Source organism: Rousettus aegyptiacus, unplaced genomic scaffold (genome assembly GCF_014176215.1).
Source record: "Rousettus aegyptiacus isolate mRouAeg1 unplaced genomic scaffold, mRouAeg1.p scaffold_m13_p_7, whole genome shotgun sequence".
Classification (NCBI taxonomy): Eukaryota; Metazoa; Chordata; class Mammalia; order Chiroptera; family Pteropodidae; genus Rousettus; species Rousettus aegyptiacus.
The window spans coordinates 72,417,786-72,437,372 of NW_023416310.1; the positions used below are offsets into that span (position 1 = coordinate 72,417,786).

General features: G+C 59.4%; 1 protein-coding gene across 4 annotated transcripts in view; it reads left to right on the plus strand.

The window, feature by feature from the left end:
• CYTH3 (cytohesin 3) overlaps positions 1-19,587 on the plus strand; it is a 56,600-nt gene that overhangs the window by 34,043 nt on the left and 2,970 nt on the right. For 3 of the 4 annotated variants that reach the window (XM_016155178.2, XM_036224930.1, XM_036224932.1), the window contains exons 2-12: positions 6,121-6,203; positions 6,938-7,002; positions 7,322-7,388; positions 12,869-12,987; positions 13,354-13,434; positions 14,515-14,627; positions 14,803-14,951; positions 15,061-15,172; positions 18,839-18,915; positions 19,007-19,078; positions 19,204-19,358. In XM_016155178.2, the coding sequence (XP_016010664.2) occupies positions 6,121-6,203; positions 6,938-7,002; positions 7,322-7,388; positions 12,869-12,987; positions 13,354-13,434; positions 14,515-14,627; positions 14,803-14,951; positions 15,061-15,172; positions 18,839-18,915; positions 19,007-19,078; positions 19,204-19,358 (1,093 nt within the window). Of the gene's footprint in view, positions 1-759; positions 1,534-6,120; positions 6,204-6,937; positions 7,003-7,321; positions 7,389-12,868; positions 12,988-13,353; positions 13,435-14,514; positions 14,628-14,802; positions 14,952-15,060; positions 15,173-18,838; positions 18,916-19,006; positions 19,079-19,203; positions 19,359-19,587 lie in introns of those variants that run through there. The other variant, XM_036224931.1, reaches the window with a different exon arrangement.

Below are 19,587 nucleotides of genomic sequence, written 5' to 3' on the forward strand. Positions count from 1 at the left end.
ATGAATTTCTTTCTTGCATTCTTTTTTGCGTTTAAACTGTTATCTTTTTATTTTTTTTTAAGGTGAGTACGCTTACCATTTTCGACTTGATTATTTTCCAAAATAAGCATTCGAGTGCGCATTTCTAGGTGTCGTTTCAGTTACAGCCTGTGAGTATCAGGACGTGGCTTTCCAACACCACTCGCTTCTCAGTATTTTCTGATTTACTTTATATCTTCCTCGTCCAATGCGCTGCTTCGAATTGTGTTTCTTCATTTCCAAACCAATGGGTTTTCTGGTCGCTGTTTCAGTACTGATTTCTAACCCAATTGCGCTGTGGTCGGAGAATGTGGCCTTCACGACACCGGTGGTTTCAGAGAGAGAGAGCCACGCGGGAAGCATGAGCATGCCAAGCGTCTGGAGCAGGAGGGGAGAATGTCGTCCAGGGATTGGGGCGCTTCCCATAGCCCTGGAATGGCTAGAGGACGGCTCTGCCCTGGCCCCCCAAACTGGGTCACTAAAGGGCCTTTTTCTAGGCAACCCCTGGAACCATTGGGTTCCACGTGTATCCCCAGCCGGGAGGGGTCCACGAGTCAATCAAGGTCCCCCCAACGGCCACAGCACCCTCATGTCCAGGAAGCTAGAGAATGAGCAAGACGGTGCCATTCCAGAAAACCCTCAGCTTCTCGTCCACGCCGGCCAGCGAGCAGGCAGCCTTTATGCAGGGCAGGACGAGGGCCTCGGCCTCGGCCTCGCTCCCAGCTCGTGCTCTCGGGCGGTGTGTCCCACTGCTGGAGCCGATCCCTCGTCAGCCTGACTGTGAAAGCGGTTTCTCCCCTCCGCTTCCCCGTGGGGCACCTGCGGAGGGTGAGCAGAGCCAGCCCGTTGTATCCACCACGCCGCCGCCCTGCGGCTTTATTAAGGCTGTTCGAAGCGGACCGGCATTTAGCATAATGTTCCACATGCCCTGGCGAAGAGTGTGCGTTGCACAGCTGTTGGGGACGGCGATCCAGTGAATCTGTCCCCATCGATTATAAGATGCATCATCATTTTACATTCCACTAAAGGGAGAGAAAAGCTGCCGGTGAGACCAGACTTAGTTTCTTCTCAGACGTTTTCATTCATACTGATTGAAAGAGTTCTCGAAACTTATGTAAACCTCGATTCCTTTAATGACGTTTACTATTGCGCATACACAAAAAACGCAAAACGGGAGCGAGACGAGTGGGCGACGGCATTCCCAGGACGTCTCCCTTGGAGCCCCGCTCTTCGGGGTCACTCTTTCCAGGGCTGGGCTTCGTGTTTCTCTGCACAGCGCTGTCCTCTGTGCCACCAAGGGCATGGGCGGCACAGCATGTCTGAAAGCTCCTTCATGGCTTCTGGGGTTTTCAGGTTCTGTCAGGTCTTCTGCCGAGACGGGAGATGTCAGCGAAAGGTTCGCAGCCGTGACCAGGCGCATGTCGCTCAGCGGACAGCTCTCCGGTCTCTCCGGTTGTGTTTCTGACAGAGACATCGACAAGTGGTGGTTCGTTCACGCCCCAAGCATGTTAACAGGTGCGAAGTCGGTGACCTGCATGTGTCACGGTTGATTTCAGAGGAGTTTTAAATGTGCATCGTAAAGTCGATGAAGCACATCACGTCCGTTAGTTCAAGCTTATTAGCCGTGTCAGTCAGATCGACATCTCCCACCGCTTCTTTGTCTTTGGTGGAAAAAAAATTCCATTTTTACATCTACATCCGCCAATTTTCATTTCATGTATTTTGAGGCCATTTTGTTAGATGTGTATAAATTCAGACTTGTTAAATTGCGTGATTAATTGAATATCTCCTAAACTAGTGACTATCTTAAATCGTTCCGCCTATATTAACATAATGGGACCAACTTCATTTTAGTAAGGTTTGATATATCACCTTCAGTCATTACCTTCAATTATTAGGTATTCTTTTATTTTAATGTGCCTTTGGTAAAGAGCACTTAGTAGGATTTTTTTGTCGTTATTTTGTTACATCCAGGTTTTAAACCTTAGTCCTTTTCCCATTAATGTTCATAGTAAATGTATCAATTATTTACGACTGTGTAACAAAGTATTCCCAAGTCATTGGCTTACCACTGGGGTTTTGTCCGTCACAGCTCTGCGAGTTGCCTGGCAGTTGGGGGGCTGCTCTTGCCTGGGTCCTCTCACCCGGTCGCATGCATCCTGCAGGTCACATGGGACTGAGCTCCTCTCAGATGACCTCGCTGACGTGCCTGGGGCCTTAGCAGCGGTGGCCGCCACAGACGGGGTGCCGGGGACGCCGCAGGTGGCTTCCCTCCACGGTAGAGTTTGTCCTTAAGGTTGCTGTCCCGGGCTTCTCCAGAACTCTGTGGCCGCGGGGCTCCAAGATCGCAGAGGTCCCGGACCTCGCGCAGTGTCCCCTCTGCCGGATTCCCTTGGTCAGAGGAAGCCCCGCAGCCAGCCTGGGGCCAGTGGTGCGAGGTGACGGGCCCCTCACCGGAAGGACTGCGAAGTGTCAAGCACTCCTTCTTCAGTCTACCACGGTAAAAACCGTGTGTTTGGATTTTATTTCCTATTCCCATATTTGGCATTCTGTGTTTCTAACAGTTTTTCTTTTTTAAATCCAGCTTTATTGAGGTATATTATATGTAACGGTTTTTCTGTGTTTCTTCTCTTTTTTTTTGGATTGATGATTGTTTCTCGTTCCAGTTTTTCTTCCCCTGCCCATTTTGGGCATTTTGAATTCTAGTCCCATTTCTTTCCTGCTTAGCTTAGAAATTTTAATATGCATTTCTAACTTGCCAAGTCTAAAGTTTATCATGTAACGTATATCCTCCTACTTAGAATTTTAAGAACTTCAGAGCAAATTATTTCTCTTTCCATTTCCTTGCGATTATTGTCAGGGATTTTAGTTATTTTTTTTTTTTTTTTTTTTTTTAATTTTCTGAAACATTATTTTACACAGTCACTTTCTAAAAACTGTAGGTTTCCTTACGTAAATCTGTGCTCGTCATTCCCTCTGCTCCCTGCCCCTCCCGTCTGGGGTCTTTTCTCTTGAGTAAAGTTCGTTCTTGCAGCATTTCCCTTGCCAGTGGTTTGCTGCTGGCGAGGTCATGAGTTTGTCTTCTCGTGAGAGCATTTCATCTAATCCAAAGAAGGCTGGGCAAGGATTTGTCTTGGAACACATAAAGACTGGCGAGATGGAGGTCGAGGGGGAATGACGGAGACCGGCGTCTCGGGAGGTGCTGAGGAGCAGGTGGGAGCCCCGTGTGGAGACCCAGGCCCCCGCGCCGCTCGCTCTCCGTCCACCGAGGCCCGCTCGGTTCTCCCACGTCCGGCCAGGAAGGCCACCAACCCTGGTGACCTGGGGCACTCCACCCACCTGGCCCCCCGCGTGACTAACGCGTGACCGGCCGGTAGCCACCTGGACTCTGTTTTAGCACCTCGCCGAGGGCAAAGGTCCCTTGGGTGTGACGAGCCAGACCCAGCGGCGCGGCCCGCCTCGTCTGTTCTTTGTGTGACATTACTTTGCTCGGAGCGAGGCGCTCACGCTAACTTAACAGTCTAAGTCTCCAGCTTTTGTGGGGTGCAGGGAGGTCTCCTTTCTGTTTGGGTTACACCACAAGCCCTTGCACAGAGTTCCCGCCGGCCGAACTAACAGGACCAGGGGCCACGCCTGTGCTCAGCCAGCGTCCTAGCGTCCTGGGGAAATGGCCTGTCCCTGAACCCACCACAACCCTAAACACTGGCGTGTCATGACAAAAATGTCAGTATCGATGAGTCATCGGGTAACACTGAGGGCGAGTGACATCGGTTTCCATCAGGACCCGGTAGCCACAGACATGCAGTTGTGAGCCATCTGCACGTCACCGTCTGGGCTCTGTTCTTTCACTCACCAAGTTTTCATGCAGTGGGAAATGTGTTAAATTATCACAGTTGACACACAGCAAGGGTTTCTGGCCACAGTTCACAGCTGTGGAACATTATCTTCCACTGGGAGAGGTTGCAGAACCTGCTGGCTAACTTAATGGGTGTGCGCGTGCACATGTGTGTGTAAAATTTGTAAAATATATTTATAGCAGTAAAACAAATTGCAGCTTCTTGGTAGATAGGAATCTACTAGACAATTCGATTATTCACATAACTTGAAAATCAGAAAATACTTCATTTTCGAAATACCATTTGCTTATGTTCTAATGTCAGTATGTACGATAATCTCCCTGTTTTCACTGATTCCGGTTTGCACATTTTCCCACATTTAACGTCTGAACTGGAGGTTACGTCGTGCACTCGACGGGGTCTTGGAGCAGTGGGTGGAGCCCGCTCATGTCAGGGTCTGTATAAAACGCTGGCCGATTCTGCAGAGAAGAAAGACCCTGGGAGGTGTGGCGGGGGGATGGCTGGGGGGGTAGCGGTGGACCTCGCGCACAAAGACGGCCTCATAAGGTTATAACAGAGCTGAGAAATCCTATCGCGTAGCGATGTCATCGCCATCACGACGTCCTGCAGGACACATTACTCATGTGCTCGTGGTGATGCTGGCGTGAGCTCGTCTGCACTGACAGCCGTGTGACAGTTCAGCAGAGACGATTGTGCGCCGTGCACACCTGTTAATGGCGATCGACAACTGTGCTGGTTTGCGTGCTACCGTACCTTTTATTTTATTTTTTATTATTTTAGAGTTCTCTTTCCACTTATTAGAAAAAGTGTGCTGAACACTATTTACAATAGCCAAGGGATGGAAGCATCCTGAATGGCCATCAACAGACGATTGGATAAAGATATTACAGTTCATATATACAACGGAATATTAGCCACAAAAAAAATGAAATCCTGCCATTTGCAATGACGTAGATGGACCTGGAGAGTATTATGCTGCGTGAAATAAGTCAGACAGACAAAGATAAATACCATGCGACTTCACTTGTATGCGGAATCTAAGGAACAGAAAGAACAAACTAATTGAAAACAGAGTCACAAATGCAGAGGACAGTCCGGTGACAGCCAGGGAGGAGGGCGGTCGGGGGCCGGGAGAAAGCGGCGAAGGGCTGAAGAAGTGCAAATTGGCTGATCGACGGCCACGGGCCTGGGGGGCACGGCCCGGGACGATGGCTGCGTGAGACCCAGAGAGAGGAGGCGCAGTCAGGGCCGTCGCTTCACGAACTACACAAATGTGTAACCCGCGTGCTGCACACGTGTAGCTGAAGTGTGCCGTCAAACAGCACGCCGCGCCGGCCGCCGCCTCGGACGTCTCGTGTTACCACGTCCCCGGACTGCGTCGTGTCCGCGTGTCCTTGATTTAATCTCGAGCGGTTTTGCACAGGGACGTGCCACACGGGCGTGTAGCCTGGGGGCACAGGCTCAGCGCGGCCCGGCATGCAGCAGGCTGGGCCAGCGAGGTGTGGGGGGTGCACCCCGCGAAGTTCGCTCATGCTGAGACGAGCTGACGGATTTCTCCGCGTGCGTGCCCCTCGTTAGGCAGCTCACGACTGCCATCAAAGAGAGACCGTAGACGTAGTAGGAGTGGAAAATCCTGCAGAGGGTCCTCATTCATTGTTAAGAGCGTACTAGGAACAGCTCTGTGTCAACAGAAACCATCTCGGCACCTCTGAGTGTGCCGGCCACCCTTCAGCCCCTGCGCGGAGACCCCCGGCGCCCTCCGGACAGTGCTTCCTGCTGCCCCGGCCCTCTCAGGAGCCCCCCACCCAGGAGTCGGGTGTTTCCCCTTCTGGTGCATTCGCTGCACTGGGCTGTGCACACGCGCATCACCAGACGCTCACAGGTGGATGCTCGATTTTCTGCCCTGTGACAGGGTCACACACAGTGCCAGGCCTCGGCCTGCTCGCGAGGTCTCCGTCCTGTGAGGCTCATCTGTCAGTTTAGCCTTTTTTGGCGGGGGAGGTCTTTCTTCTACATGTGCCACAGTTTATTCATTTTCTTACGAGTGGAATTTAGGTTTTTTCTTTTATAAACAATGCTGCTCTGAATACCTTGCTCGTGGTCTGTGTGCCGGGGTTCCTTTGGGGTGACGCCTGTGCACAGAATCGCCGGCTTCACATGCCCGTCTTCAGCCTTACCGGCTGCTGTCAGATTGTTCTCCAGAGAAGCCGTTTGTTGAATATGATTTGTTTTTTTTTTTTTTCAGTGCCCGAAGACCTCTCCTTAGAGGAGAGAGAAGAACTTCTAGACATTCGTCGAAGAAAAAAGGAACTTATTGATGACATCGAGGTAAGAAAACCTTTCCGTGTTTGCTTTTAGGTAAAATAGTAAATCAGGTGGCTTGGTGCAGACATAGAAAATGAGAGTCTGGCGTCCGCGCACTGAGCCACACGGAGGAACCGAGCGCGAGCGCGACGTGTCCAGGTCGGTAACGCAGAGGCCACGCCTGCCGGGCAGTGTGGCCCCGGCGTCCGCAGGAAGTGGCACGCGACTCTGAGTCAGGCAGGGCAGCGCGGACGGCAGCGGCCTGCGGACCTCCTGCTCCCCACGGCCGTGTAGTGGCCCCCGCGTCGCGCGCCTGTCTCCCCGGCCCCTGGGGCGTTGCCGGTCATGGTCGGGCGCGGGGAGCCTGTTCTGAACGCGTTAACGTCCCCTGTGGCCCTGGTCGTCCCAGGGACGCAGCGGCCTGAGGCGGGAGGCAGGCGGGCACACGGGTGGCGTGACCGAACCGGGACGCTCTGCTCTTGTGCTTTAGTCCCGTTACACTGCGCCGGTGTCCCCAGTGTCCCAGTCGGCCTTGCGCGTGGACACCACGGCCTGCCCAGTGCACCCCTGGGCGCCTCTGGGAGGCGGCCGAGCACAGACCCGCCGGCTCCAGCGCTGGGCGGCTCTGACTGGGCCAGTGACAGGCACCGGTGTCCCCGCCCCTGCGGGCTCAGGCAAGACCTCAGGAGCGGCTCCGCCCTGAGCCGGAGGAGGGAGGCGGAGGCCCCGCCCCCACGTCTGTCCTTCTTTTCCGACAGAGGCTGAAGTATGAGATCGCGGAGGTGATGACGGAGATCGACAGCCTGACGTCTGCAGAGGAGAGGTAAGCACGGCCACCGTGAGAGGAGACGCCGGCCCCCACGTCCCCGCCTTCCCGGGGGAGTCGCGGCTTCCCTCGGCCCTCTCCCTGCCCCGTCCCCTCGTTCAGGGGGCAGCACGGCCACCTCAGCGCTCACCTGCGCAGAGGTGACCTGGGGGACAAGCGCTGCGGTTTCCTGACCCCGCTGCCTCTCACCGCTGGCTTCTCCTGAGGAAGTTTTCAAATGTGAAAAGGCCACGGCAGCCACGCACTGGGGGGCTCGGGGAGCTGTGGCCCGTACACCCGCACTGCACTCTAACAGTTTCTTATTTCTGATGCACAGCAAAACTACTCAGAGGAACAAGCAAATAGCCATGGGAAGGAAGAAGTTCAACATGGATCCCAAGAAGGTAAGAGAATGTTTTCGGTTTTCTGGCCTGCGAGAGATCTGTTTTAATGGCTCGCTCCCTTTGGACAGAGATGGTCAGATCGCCTCATAAAAATGCAGAGACTTGGTCTTAAGTTTTTATCAGATAAAGGGCTGCTGATGAGTAGGGTGAAGCACCTAGACCGAAAGGCCTTTCTTCGCAAAGTCCTGAGTGAGGCCAGGCCCTCCGGTTCCTGCCTGAGGCAGGCCCCACCTGGGGAGTCCCGTGGGGCCTGGGGGCAGAGGGCGGGGGTCCAGCTGAGCAGCCTCTAGACGGCTTACCTGATTCAAATAAGAGGGCGTCCTCCCCTTCATTCGCCTTAAAAAGATGTCTGTGTGAAAGACCAAGGAACTGTCCCGATTTAAGCCATTATCTTGGAGTGTCATCAAGTGAGATTTTCTAGGAAAACATCTTAAAATATGAAACCTGCAACATGTAGCTGCTTGTTTTTGAGCCTGGGCTACGGGACTTAGGACCTGGAGAGCCTGCGGGACCACGTGGCTCGGTCCTGAGATCTTGCTGTGGTGGGAAGGGCAGGCTCCCGGAGGCGACTTCCAACTGCAGCTCGATTTCTCTGTTCCTCCCTGGTCTCCATTTGGGGTTCGCTTCTGACATCTCTCTTGTTTGTTTTGCCATTGATCCTCTGTACAATTAATTATTTACTCGGTGAATGTTTGTTGATTGCAGGACTCACACTGTGCAGGTCTGATATGTAAATTGACATTTCTAGGATAAGCACGGTTGCAAGTGTTATTTAATGAAATTTGTGTGGTTTCCCCAGTTCGTGGTTTGCAAATGCGCATTTTCTCAAGGTCCTGCTGCCTGCAGCGGAGGGGGTCTTTGCTCACCTGGCGTGCGCTGGCCACCGTGGAAAGTGGCCTGGAAAGTGGCCGCCGCTTCCTCACTCTTGGCTTCCGGGGCGCAGTCCACTCCACGGCCTCAGCATGTGGGGATAGCTGTGGATTTGGCAATGATTTGGTGTTCGGGGGTAGTAGCAGGTTCTCTTTCTGCTTTAGAAGTCAAGTTTACAGACTCGAATTGTCAGCAGATGTGATGGGCCATGGGGGTCATCTCAGGAGCAAGATCATTTGAGTAGATGTTTTAAAGGGCAGGCCCAGATCGCACACCACTGAGTTCGGGGATAAATTCCCATCTTGCTCACGGAGCACACAGATACACATCCTGGTTTAAGGGGTGCCACCAGCCTTGCCCGTCTTCCAGTTTTACACGTAACGTGCGTCAGATTTACAATAATAAGGGCTAACGTTTATTGAGAACTGTGTCAGGGACCATGCTAAGGAGGCACTTAAATTAACACACTTTAGTTCCAGCGACAACCGTAGGTCGGTTCCACTTTATGTCCTGTTTCGCAGTTGGGGAAAGCGAGGCACAGAGCACCCAAGGGCTCGCCCCATGTCCAGGGCACAGAATCCGACCCCGAGGCTCGTGCCTGTAGCCGCTGGTCGTCCCGGGCTCCTGCAGGCTGGGGTGGGTTCACAGGCAGCCCTGGGTCCGGCCTGGACAACCCAGACCGCGGTCAGCCCTGCGGGGTCCGCCGGCCACGTCGCAGGAAGCGCGCGCCTCCTCGCCGAGCCTCGCTGCTGCCAGTCGCTCTACAGGCCTGCTTCACATCCTCCCCCTAAAAGTTGTTTTTTATATTAACTATTAGTTCCGTTCAACAGCCTATTTGTAATTATGTTGCTGGATAAAAGCAGATGGCACATTTGGTCTGTATGTTTGCTTGTGCCGGAAAAAATTATCAAAATTTCGTGTTTTTGTAGACTTGGTGATAGATAGCACTTGTTCAGTCAGCTTGAGCCACCTGAGAAAGTTCCGCAGACGGTGGGGGGGGGGGGGGGTGCTTCGCCAGCGGGAATTAAGTTCCTCAGATTCTGGAGGCCGGAAGTCTCAGATGCGGGTGCCAGCAAGGTAGGGTTCCAGGGGGACCCTCTTCCTGGCTGCTGGACAGCCATCTGCTTACTGTGCTGTCAGACCAGGGCCCTGCCCTCAAGACCTCATCTGACCCAAGGCCCACCTCCTGATGCTGTCATGTTGGGGCCTGGGTTTCGGCTATGGATTTTCAGGGGACATAAACGTCCAGTGCATGACTGCACTGGATGAGCTCATTCAGACGCTATTCAAAGCTATGTCAGACCTCCACCCCCTCCCCCCGCGTGCCTGTTAGACCGTGTAACCTTGTGAAACACAGGCTCTTGTCAGAGTAGATACATTGTTTCAGACCGGGAGGACATTATTTAAGTCACAGAGTGATGACATTTTGAGCAAGGAGCTTTGCGTTTGTTCATTTGCGTTAGCTACCCAGAAGTGGCACTTGGGTTTATAATGAATAAGAGGAAAGACGGATTGGGCCAGCGAAGCCAAAAGCACTCTACAGCGTCTCCCTTTTATTCCCAATTACCTAGAAATGACCTTAAAAATGTAAGATGTAAATCTGTAACAGGCCGGAGTTCTTCCCGCAGACCAGAAATTGAGGAATCCTTGAAAGAAACGATAAACCAAAGCCCAAAGCACATACGAGAAAGAACTTGCCGGCAGGGCCAGCAGCATCAGGGCACAGCCTCGAGGCCGCAGGCGTGGGACGCGGGTCGTGTTCGCGACGTCCAGACTCTTCACCCTTTGCTGAGCTCGCGCTGCGCAGCAGTACGTGCCCCTGAGTGGGGGGAGCAAGAGGGGACGGGTACCTAGGCCGTGAAAACAGGCTGCACCTTCGGTGGCCGGCAACGTGGAGGAAGAGAAGCCCCAGAGACCAGGAACCGAGCCCCTCCCCGGGCTGCGAGACCTGCTCCTCTGCCGGATGCCCGAAGGCACCTGCCTCGGAGACGGGCGTCATTCGGTTAGGCCGCTGAGGGTCCTCCGACAGAGGCGGGCGCCCAGCCGGGATACGGGGAGACCGACCCCAGGAAAGACACTCGAAGCTCGGCAGACAGAATGAGCCCCGGAGGAAGCAGACCCAGCAGAAGCCATAGAAGGGATGTTAAAAATAGGATGTTTTTATGTATTATGAACATCATCAAAGAGATAGGATGTTCCTTATCCATGATACAGAAGTGGAGCTGTAGAAACAATTCCAGGAAATGAAGAGTAGTTTCACGTGAAAACCCGAGAGCTGGGCTGAACCACGGGGAAGGACGTGGCGGGAGGTGGATCCGTGAGCGGGCGGACAGAGCTGACTTCGCCCGGAACGACAGTAAGACCGGGAAGGCGGGACTGAGCTGCTACATTTTGCCTAACCGAAGTAGAAGTAGAAGAAAGCAGAGTAAAGGCTTCAAACAAATATTGGAATATTTCAGAATGAGCGTAAGAAACACCAAGATCAAAGGGCTCTAATGCCAACCAGGGTACGTTTTTAAAAGACCAGTATGTCAGTATATCGAGTGAAATCCTGGGAAGCTTGTGGATGAAGAGAAAATCCACTGAATTTCCAGGAAGGAGAGACCAGCTTCTCGAGGAACAGGAATCACGACGCGCTCGTCCCTAGCGACGCTGAGTCCGAGGCCGTGGGAGACCGCTTCCCGAGGTCGGAGGAAGAGCGAGCGAAGGTCACCACTGAGGCTGGAGCAGCCCCCTCCAGACCGGAAGGGACTCCAGGGGCGAGACCAGGATCTCAAGAGACACGCCAAGAAACCAGCGCACCTGGCCGCTGAGTCTCGGTTCCCTGAAGGAGCAGTTTAGGACTTGAGTAGCAGCGGGGGAAGGGGAGGGAAGTCGAAGGCGGCCGAAGTCGTCCAGGGGTTGGTGAGTGAAGGTGAGTTTAAAATTTGTTAAAATCGTAGGCGCGACCGCTCCGAACGGCAGCGAAGGAGGGCTTCTAAAACGTCCGTGTTCACCTAGGGCGTTTGTCTCCTACAGCTGCCCCGGCACGTTACGCCGAGCCTGGCCTCTCAGTTCAGGAGGCCGCAAGTCCCAGATCCCGGCGCGGGCAGGGCGGGCTCCCGCCGGAGGCTCCGCAGCGTCTGCTCCGGCCGCACCGCGCTTCCGAGGGCTGCCCACAGCCCTCCGCGCCCCTTGGCTTGTGGGCGCATCCCTCCGAGCTCGCCTCCATGCCGCGCGGAGTGTGACCCCTCCTCTGTCCTGTACGAGGACGCTGGATGGAGAGAGCTGGGCTCTGTGGCTGCAGGACCCTCTCAAAGCCACGGGCCCGCGGGGGGCGGGGGGCTGGACGCAGCCCCTGCCTGGGACAAGACGCACGGGTAGAGCGTCAGGGGGCCTGGCCGGCGTCGCCCCCTGGCGGCCGGACTCTGCTCCATCACCACGGATCAGCTCTGCTGTTCTGAAACTTGGCGTAAATGGGATTAAAACATGCTGAGCCCTCTCACGGCACGGCCTGTCCCGCAGACCCGTCCTGGTGTTTGGTCCACGTCTCCGTTGTGGCTTCTCGCATCATATGAGTCTACCACAATGTAGTTATCTGTTCTCTTATTGACTGTTGGTTCCAGCTTCAAAAATTCTAAGTAAGGATCCTGTGGACATTCATGTATTTAAAATAAAAACAACAGACTGCGGGGTTGGGGGGGTTGGGGGGGGGCGAGAGCTTGGTCAGGGCACAGAGAGGGGGAGAGAGAGTCAGAGTCGGCGGGAAGGTCATCTCCGAGTTTGTAGAAACAGCCTCTGGCCAAATGGAAGAATTGCCTGTCCCTTACGGGCTTTGCCAACCCGTATTTTGAAACCAACTCGGTAGCTAGGCCAGAGGTAAGTTTTTGCTATTATTAGGATTCCCGCGAGGAGGAGCCGGCTAATGCGGGCTGGGACGGCCCCTCCCCAGCTTCGTTTAGAGGTCACCCCGGCTCTCTTGGCCCTTCAGGTGGGCAGGGATCCAGACTGTCTGAGGCTCAGTGGCTTCGCAGCGGTTGCCACAGTCAGCTACAGGTGACAGCAGACCGCAGGAAGATAGCTCTGGCCGGGGCCGACTCCTCGCACAGCAGAGGTGGGCGTCGAGTGGCTTCCAGGCGACAGGGCCGAGGGCTTGCCCTCGCCTTTGTGCGCAGCCCCGAGGGCCGACCGTCACGGCTGCACTCGGGGCAGATGTGTGCCTGCGTTCGCTCATCGGGTCCCCTTCATCAGGAAACCAGCAGCTCTGTCTGACCAGACCTGGGTCACAGGGTCATTTTCAGCGGCAGGGGGGTCCGGGGAAGTGGTGCGTGGTGACCACGGCAAGGGGGGAGGGGCCGGGAATGGCTCCCTCCCGACCCGGCAGGCGTCTCCCGGGCCGTGGGGCTCGGCGCCGTCGTTCCCTCTGACCGCGTCCCGTGGTCGCTCAGGGGCCCGTTTGCGTTCTGGCCTGTTCGGTGGCCGGGAGGATCGAACGGGACTGGCCGTGGAGCAGTGAGACGCGGGTCGCGCGGCTGCTTCCGCTGTGCCCAGACCAGTGAGGCCGTGGCACGCAGCGCCCTGTCGTCCCGGCCACCCTCCTAAGCTGCCCCCGCTCTCGCGCCTGTCCCCAGGGGATCCAGTTTCTGATCGAGAACGACCTGCTGCAGAGCTCCGCGGAGGCCGTGGCCCAGTTCCTGTACAAGGGGGAGGGCCTCAACAAGACCGTCATCGGGGACTACCTGGGGGAGAGGTGAGCGACTGGGCCCGCCCCCTCCTCAGGGCCTGCCACCCGGGGGGGGGGGGCGCTTCACCCCTGAGCGTCAGAACACCCCCGTGACGAGGGGGTGGCGGTGTGGGCGCCTGCCCCCCAGCGCCTCTGAAGACGGAGCGCGAAGAGGCACCTCGCGCGGCGGCCGTGGCGGCTGGCGTTCGGGGCCACGTGGCCCGGCCTCTCCGCGGTCGTGAGGTAGGGCAGAGCCCCCCGGGGCCCCCTTTGCACTGAGCCTGAGCGCAGAAGCGCAGGCAGAGCGGCTCCCACCGGCGCCAGCTCCAGGAAGCGACCGTTGGCGTGGCCTGGCGGCCGCAGTGGGCTGCAAAACGTGCCCTGTCTTTCCAGGGATGAGTTTAACATCAAGGTGCTGCAGGCCTTCGTTGAGCTCCACGAGTTTGCCGATCTCAACCTCGTCCAGGCCTTGAGGTGAGTGCCGCGCCCCGTGCTGCGTGACGCGGGCGGCTCTGAAGGGGCCACCCTGCCCCTGCCACCCGCCCCTCCAGCGGTCCCCGCAGCGCCCGGAGCCCGGGGCAGGGGACCGAGAACGTGTGCCGGGCTGGAGTGCACTTTAAATGAGACGGGGCGGTCGTGTGTGGGCCACAGGCCCACTTCCCGCCACATCTGGCCTCGGACGCTCACCTCGTGGATGCCGCGTGCCAGGGAGGGCATGGGTTTCCTGCCGTCAGAGGCCACCCTGGTCCCAGGCTTGTCCCTGTAAAGCCAGACCTCACTGATGACATCGGGGTGCAGCCCCCTGATGCCCTGAGTTGCCCTGCAGGCTGGGGCGGAGGGGCCGCGCCCTTGACTCGAGCCCCCGCCCACCCCCTGAGAGGCTCTGCTGTCCTGCCCGGTCCGGCTGAGGCCCCAAGGGCTCCCCCGGGCCTGGTTCTTCCTCTGGTCTGGGCCTTCATGGGGAGGAGCCCCCTCCCTGAGCCCCCGCCTGCCCTGTGGCTAAGGAGCATACAGCTGGCTGTGCTGTCTGGCCCTGGTCTGGGTCCTTCCCCGTGGCCGTTACTGGGCTGAGGACCGAGGTGTGGCCGCGCGGCCCGTCCCTCGCACTCTCTGCTCGGCAGCCGGCCGGGGCTGACGGCGTTGCTGGCGGCAGGAGTCCTCCAGCGGGAGCTTCAGGATTTGGAAACTGCCTCACGGCATGCAGCTCCCCCACCCCCCGTCTGGGGGCGAGGCCACCTCCCTGGGTCGCTTTCATTCCTTTGGCCGTTAGCCTCTGGCCCAGAGTCCCGGGGGCCCCTGACTCTCCTGCAGGTGTCAAGCCCTGGCCGGCCCTGCAGTGGACGGCTGAGGGCCGGGAGCTGCCCGCACAGCGCTCTGGGGGTCCTCGGCTCCCCGTCCCCCCACGGCTCAGTGGGAGGAGCATGGCGCTCAGCCTGGAGCACCGGGGCCCCTGGGTGGCGGAGGCAGCGCAGGCGGCCGCCCGGCACCGGCCACACCCCTGCCGCTGTGAGGCCGGCCGCGGGGCGGCCCTCACCCTGCTTCCGGCTCCCCCAGGCAGTTCCTGTGGAGCTTTAGGCTTCCTGGAGAGGCCCAGAAAATCGACCGCATGATGGAGGCGTTCGCTGCCCGCTACTGCCTGTGCAACCCCGGCGTCTTCCAGTCCACAGGTCAGTGACAGTGGTGGCCCTGCCCGCTCTGGGCGGGGACGGTGCCAGCTCCGCCCCTCCCCCAACTCCTGGCCTGCCCAGGGCCGCGCACGCGGTCCTCCCGTGGGGACGTCCGTGGCCGGTGTCCGGCCGCTGAGCCCCCTCTGAGCCCTGAGCGCCCCCCGCCCCCCCCCAGACACGTGCTACGTGCTGTCCTTCGCCATCATCATGCTCAACACCAGCCTGCACAACCACAACGTGCGCGACAAGCCCACGGCCGAGCGCTTCGTGACCATGAACCGGGGCATCAACGAGGGCGGGGACCTGCCCGAGGAGCTGCTGCGGGTGAGGGCCAGGGGTCGCGGCCGGCCGCGTTGTGGCCCTGCCCTCGGGCGGGCCGGGAGCATGGCTGCCCTGGTCCTGAGCCCCCGCGGTGCCCCCGGTCCTCCCGCAGAACCTGTACGAGAGCATCAAGAACGAGCCGTTCAAGATCCCGGAGGACGACGGCAACGACCTGACGCACACATTCTTCAACCCCGACCGCGAGGGCTGGCTCCTGAAGCTGGGTGCGTGGCGGGCGGCGGGCGGGACGCGCTGCGGGCCCCTCCGCCCCGACCCGGCAGGCACACGGGCGCCGGGCATGGCGTTCGTTAGGCGGAGGCCGCTCGGCGGCTGGCTGCACCGAGCCCACGGCCGCTGCCGAGACCCGCACCCCGTCCGCAGGAGGCCGTCCTGTCGCGTGCACGGCCCAGGAAACCGCGCTCGCGTCCGGGAAGCCCCGGCGGCTCTCCGTGCCCGCAGCAGGCGCCTCCGCGCACCCCGTGCGTGGGTGTGGCTGACGTCTGATGAGCAGTTTAAACGTGCCTTCTTGTTGTCTCCCTTCTGCCCGTGGCTCCCACCTTTCTGTTCTGTGCCGGGCTGCCCCTGCTTGTCCTGCGCTAGGAGGTACGTACCCAGTGGCTTCCCACCCTCCCTAGCTGCTCATTCCTCTCTCGGTCTCTCTCCCCGTTCACGTGTGTCAGGCTCCGATCAGCGGCTGCCGTCATCTGACCCATGTGGCTTTGGACTTGTTGGGTTGGCTTCCTGGGGCGCGGTGAGTGTGACAGCCACACCCAGGTGGGGCGGGAGTGGCCAGGGCACAGGCCTTTCTGCACCCTAACCAGAGCTGCGTGGCAATGCCACGGGGGAACAGCCCGCCCCTCGGCCTCCCGGGCCTGAGTGACAGCGAGAGGGCCGGTGGCAGCTCCGTCCCGCACGTCACCAGCCGCCCCTCACGCTGGCCGAGCAGGGCACGCTCACACCTCCGAGGGACGAGTCCGGGACGCTTTAAAGGCGTCCTAACCATCGGCCAAGAGTAGCTCTACCTTGTCTGTGTGGTTTGGAAGTCGGTAGGGTGTTTCACCTGAGGGTGAGGCTGGGGGTTTCTGTCTCACTGTGACGTCGGAGCCTCTGAGATGTGACAACTGTGTGTCGTGCGTGCGCCCTCAGAACAGACCGGAAGACACTGGGGCCTGCGACAGTTCTGCTGGTTGTGTTTTTAACGAAGGGAGGATGAGAGGAAGGCGTGGTGACAGTGGGCGCAGCGGCGGCGGGTGCAGCCACGGGGCCGCTCTTCCGATTTGGGGCCTCGCTCTGGCGTGGGGAGGTTCGGGAGACCTCCGGCCGGATCTTGGTCTAAAGTCCAGTACCGCAGCCTTGCACTTGCCTGCCTGGGCGACCTTCAGAACGCACCAGACGCAGAGCATCGGACCTGCGGTCCCGGCGAGGGCAGGAGGCGGGCGCACACGGACCCCCACGAGTGCGCGCCGAGGGCCGGTTGCGCTGCAGGCCTGCCCGGCCCCGGTGTGGCCTGTGTCAGCAGGGACGTCACTGCTCCCGAAGACACCAGAGTGACTAGAGGCGTGGCCGGGCTTTTCCCACCCCGCCTGCGGCTGAGCAGCCACCGCATCTGCACAGAGCACCCTTAGGAGCTGAGCGGCTGCGCGTGGGCCCGATGCCCTGGGGGTGTGGCCTGGGCCCGGGGTCAGCACTGAGCAGCTAGCTGCACGTGGCCAGCTCCTTCCAGCCTCCACAGCCGTGCGCCGCGGCGAGTGACGGTGGCGCTGTCCACATCTGGAGCCGCCGGCCCTTGGGCCCCAGCAGCTCTGAGTCTGCGCTGTCCTCAGGGCTGTCAGCAGCCGGAGCGGGTCCCCCGTGGCTGGCAGGCTGGTCTCTCCGGAGCTCAGCCCTGCCCAGCAACACCGGCCAAAGCCCGGAGGTGTTCGTGGCCACAGGCCGCCTCCCGACGGGTTTGACCCTGGCCTGGCCGCCAGAGACAGCTGGCGGGTGAGGGGCTCTGAGGGCCAAGAGGCGGCCAGTGTGCCGGACGCCAGTGCCGCAGACACGCCAGGCCGGCCCTGGGTGCGGCCCGCCTGGCGCACGCGGCTTGGACGCAGCAGCAGGGCAGGGCGGGGCGGGCATGTCCTCGCACACACGCTCCGTGGGAACGGAGTCGCAGCGTGTGACCTTGCTGGCTGCTTCTCACTGAGAGCAGGGGCCTTTCGAGGCCTGGACGCTCTGCCAGAGCATTGGTTTGGTGCGCCGTTGAATGGTCGGCAAGGACCTCGTGGTCACTGAGTTTCGAGAATGAGTCAGTTGTGTTAGAAGCACAGGAATCGGGGTCAGAGCTGACCTGTCACGCGGCAGCTCGTGTGGCCAGGGCGCGTGCGCCGTGCATCCGCGTGGGTGTGGCCGTGGAGAAGCCGGGCGCTCCGCAGGCCCGAGCGGGGTGGTGTGCGCCGTCTGTCACGACACCCAGCCGGAAACGTGCGCGGGCAGCGCCTCTGGCCCCCTCGCTTCAGGACCCGCTGCGCTCCAAGGCCAAGCGCACGATCCCCGGGCCCCGTGTACTGGAAAGCAAGCTGGGGACGGGGCCGACCCAGACGACACACTGCAGTCGAGACCCCGCAGCCGCCGGCTCCCTTGGCCTTGAGAACTGGACCACGGAGGGGGCTCCCCCGAGGTGCACCCCTGAGCTCGGGAGCAGCGTGGCAGCGATCTGGTGCAGAGAGCAGGGAGGTCTTCCCACGGCAGCTGGCGGTGCAGGGAGGGCGCTGGGCCTGGGGCTAGCCACCTCCCGACCCGGTGACAGGAGCGAGGGTCAGGCACTGGCGGGGCGGATGGCTCGGGGCTCCTGCAAGTTTCTCTGAGAACTCGCTCGTGGGGCTGAGCGGAAGGTGGGCGCGGGAGGAGTGTCGAGGCTCAAACCAGCTTGGTGGCCGGAAGAGAGGGCCGGGGGCCGCGAGGCGGCCTCGGACGGCGTCGGAGGGGTCTCGGTCCCAGGCTGAGCGGGCTTCAGGCACGGACAAGATGTTTGTTCAAGACGCTTCTGGCCGCTGTTTGGAGGAGGGTGGCGTCCTCAGCCCCAGCGGCCCTCGCCCGCCTGCACGCCGTAGGGGAAGGGGGGCCAGCCCGGCCCCGCATGCCGCCCTTGTCGCTCTGGGGCCTGTTCCCTCCTCGTGCCCATGTGTCACTTCAGCCCACGTACGCGTAGCTTCTAAGACTTCACTAGAAGCAGGAGTTAGAACCTGAAGCGTTTGTCTCTGCTCATTACTTAAAAGAGACGTCCCGTCCTGCAGTGGAAGCAGACGCAGACGCGCTGTGTGTGTGTGTGTGCGTCCCAGATCTTGTTAAGAGATTAGTTCAATCTAATAATTCCCTGGGCCAAAGAGTAATCAGGTTTGATGGATCCCAGGGCCGCCCAGAGCACCCGGTAATGTGATAAGGCCCCACGTAACAGGGTTAGGTCCCGGACGGACGGGAGCCCACTGACTTCATCATGTCGTCATTTCCACGGGGGAGATTAAGCCCGTTCATCACAACTGACTTCTCCAGGAGGCAGATTTGGAAAGCGGTTGCGTTATCCGGGTGCCGAGGGGCCACTGAGAGGGCGAGGTGCAGGCCCCGGGGTGGGGTACATGCGGCCCAAGCGGAGAACTGCGCTGTGCACGCCCCCGCTGCCCGGTGGGCAAGAGGCCTGGGCGGCCCAGGCCACACAGCTCGGCCCAGGCCACACAGCTCGTCCCAGGCTTGGCTAAGTGCTGGGCGGACTGTAGAGCCCAACAAGGAAGGGAAGTTAGAACCAAGCTTTGCTCCTGGTGGCATTTCCGTAAATCCAGTATTGCATGGGGGTCCCGGGACCCCGGCCTCTCTGCCTGCACCGGCCCCGACTCACGAGGGCCTCCTGCTTTTAGGGGGGCGAGTGAAGACCTGGAAGCGCCGGTGGTTCATCCTGACCGACAACTGCCTCTACTACTTCGAGTACACGACGGTGAGTGCGGGGCAGGTCGCCTGGTCCCCGCGTCAGAGGGGCCTTGGATTGGTGACCCGCGGGAGGCTGGCTGTGCGCCCTTCTCTCTTAGGATAAGGAGCCCAGGGGGATCATCCCGCTGGAGAACCTGAGCATCAGGGAGGTGGAGGACCCACGGAAGCCCGTAAGCGGCCTTTCCCTCCTCGCCACCTTGTCTCCCGCCCGCAGCCCGGATGCCCTGGCGGGCGCGAAGGGGGTACGCGACCCTCCCCCGGCCCTTGGTGACAGCCCCTCTCCCCCCGCCACCAGAACTGCTTCGAGCTTTATAACCCCAGCCACAAAGGGCAGGTCATCAAAGCCTGCAAGACGGAGGCCGACGGCCGGGTGGTGGAGGGCAACCACGTGGTGTACCGGATCTCCGCGCCCAGCCCCGAGGAGAAGGACGAGTGGGTCAAGTCCATCCGGTGAGCCGGGGCTCGGTTTCGTGCCGGGCCGAGCCCGTCGGGGACCGGCGTGGTCACTGAGGAGCCGCTGTAGTCCTTATTACGGCTGCAAGACGCCTCTCAGCTGCAGCCGTTAGGAAACCGGGAAGAGGCAGGTTTATTACCTCAAAGACGTGGCAGTTACGCAGGGACCACCTGGCGAGCTCACGGCCTCGGGTGCTCTCGTTGGGGTCAAGGGCAGGGGCCTGGG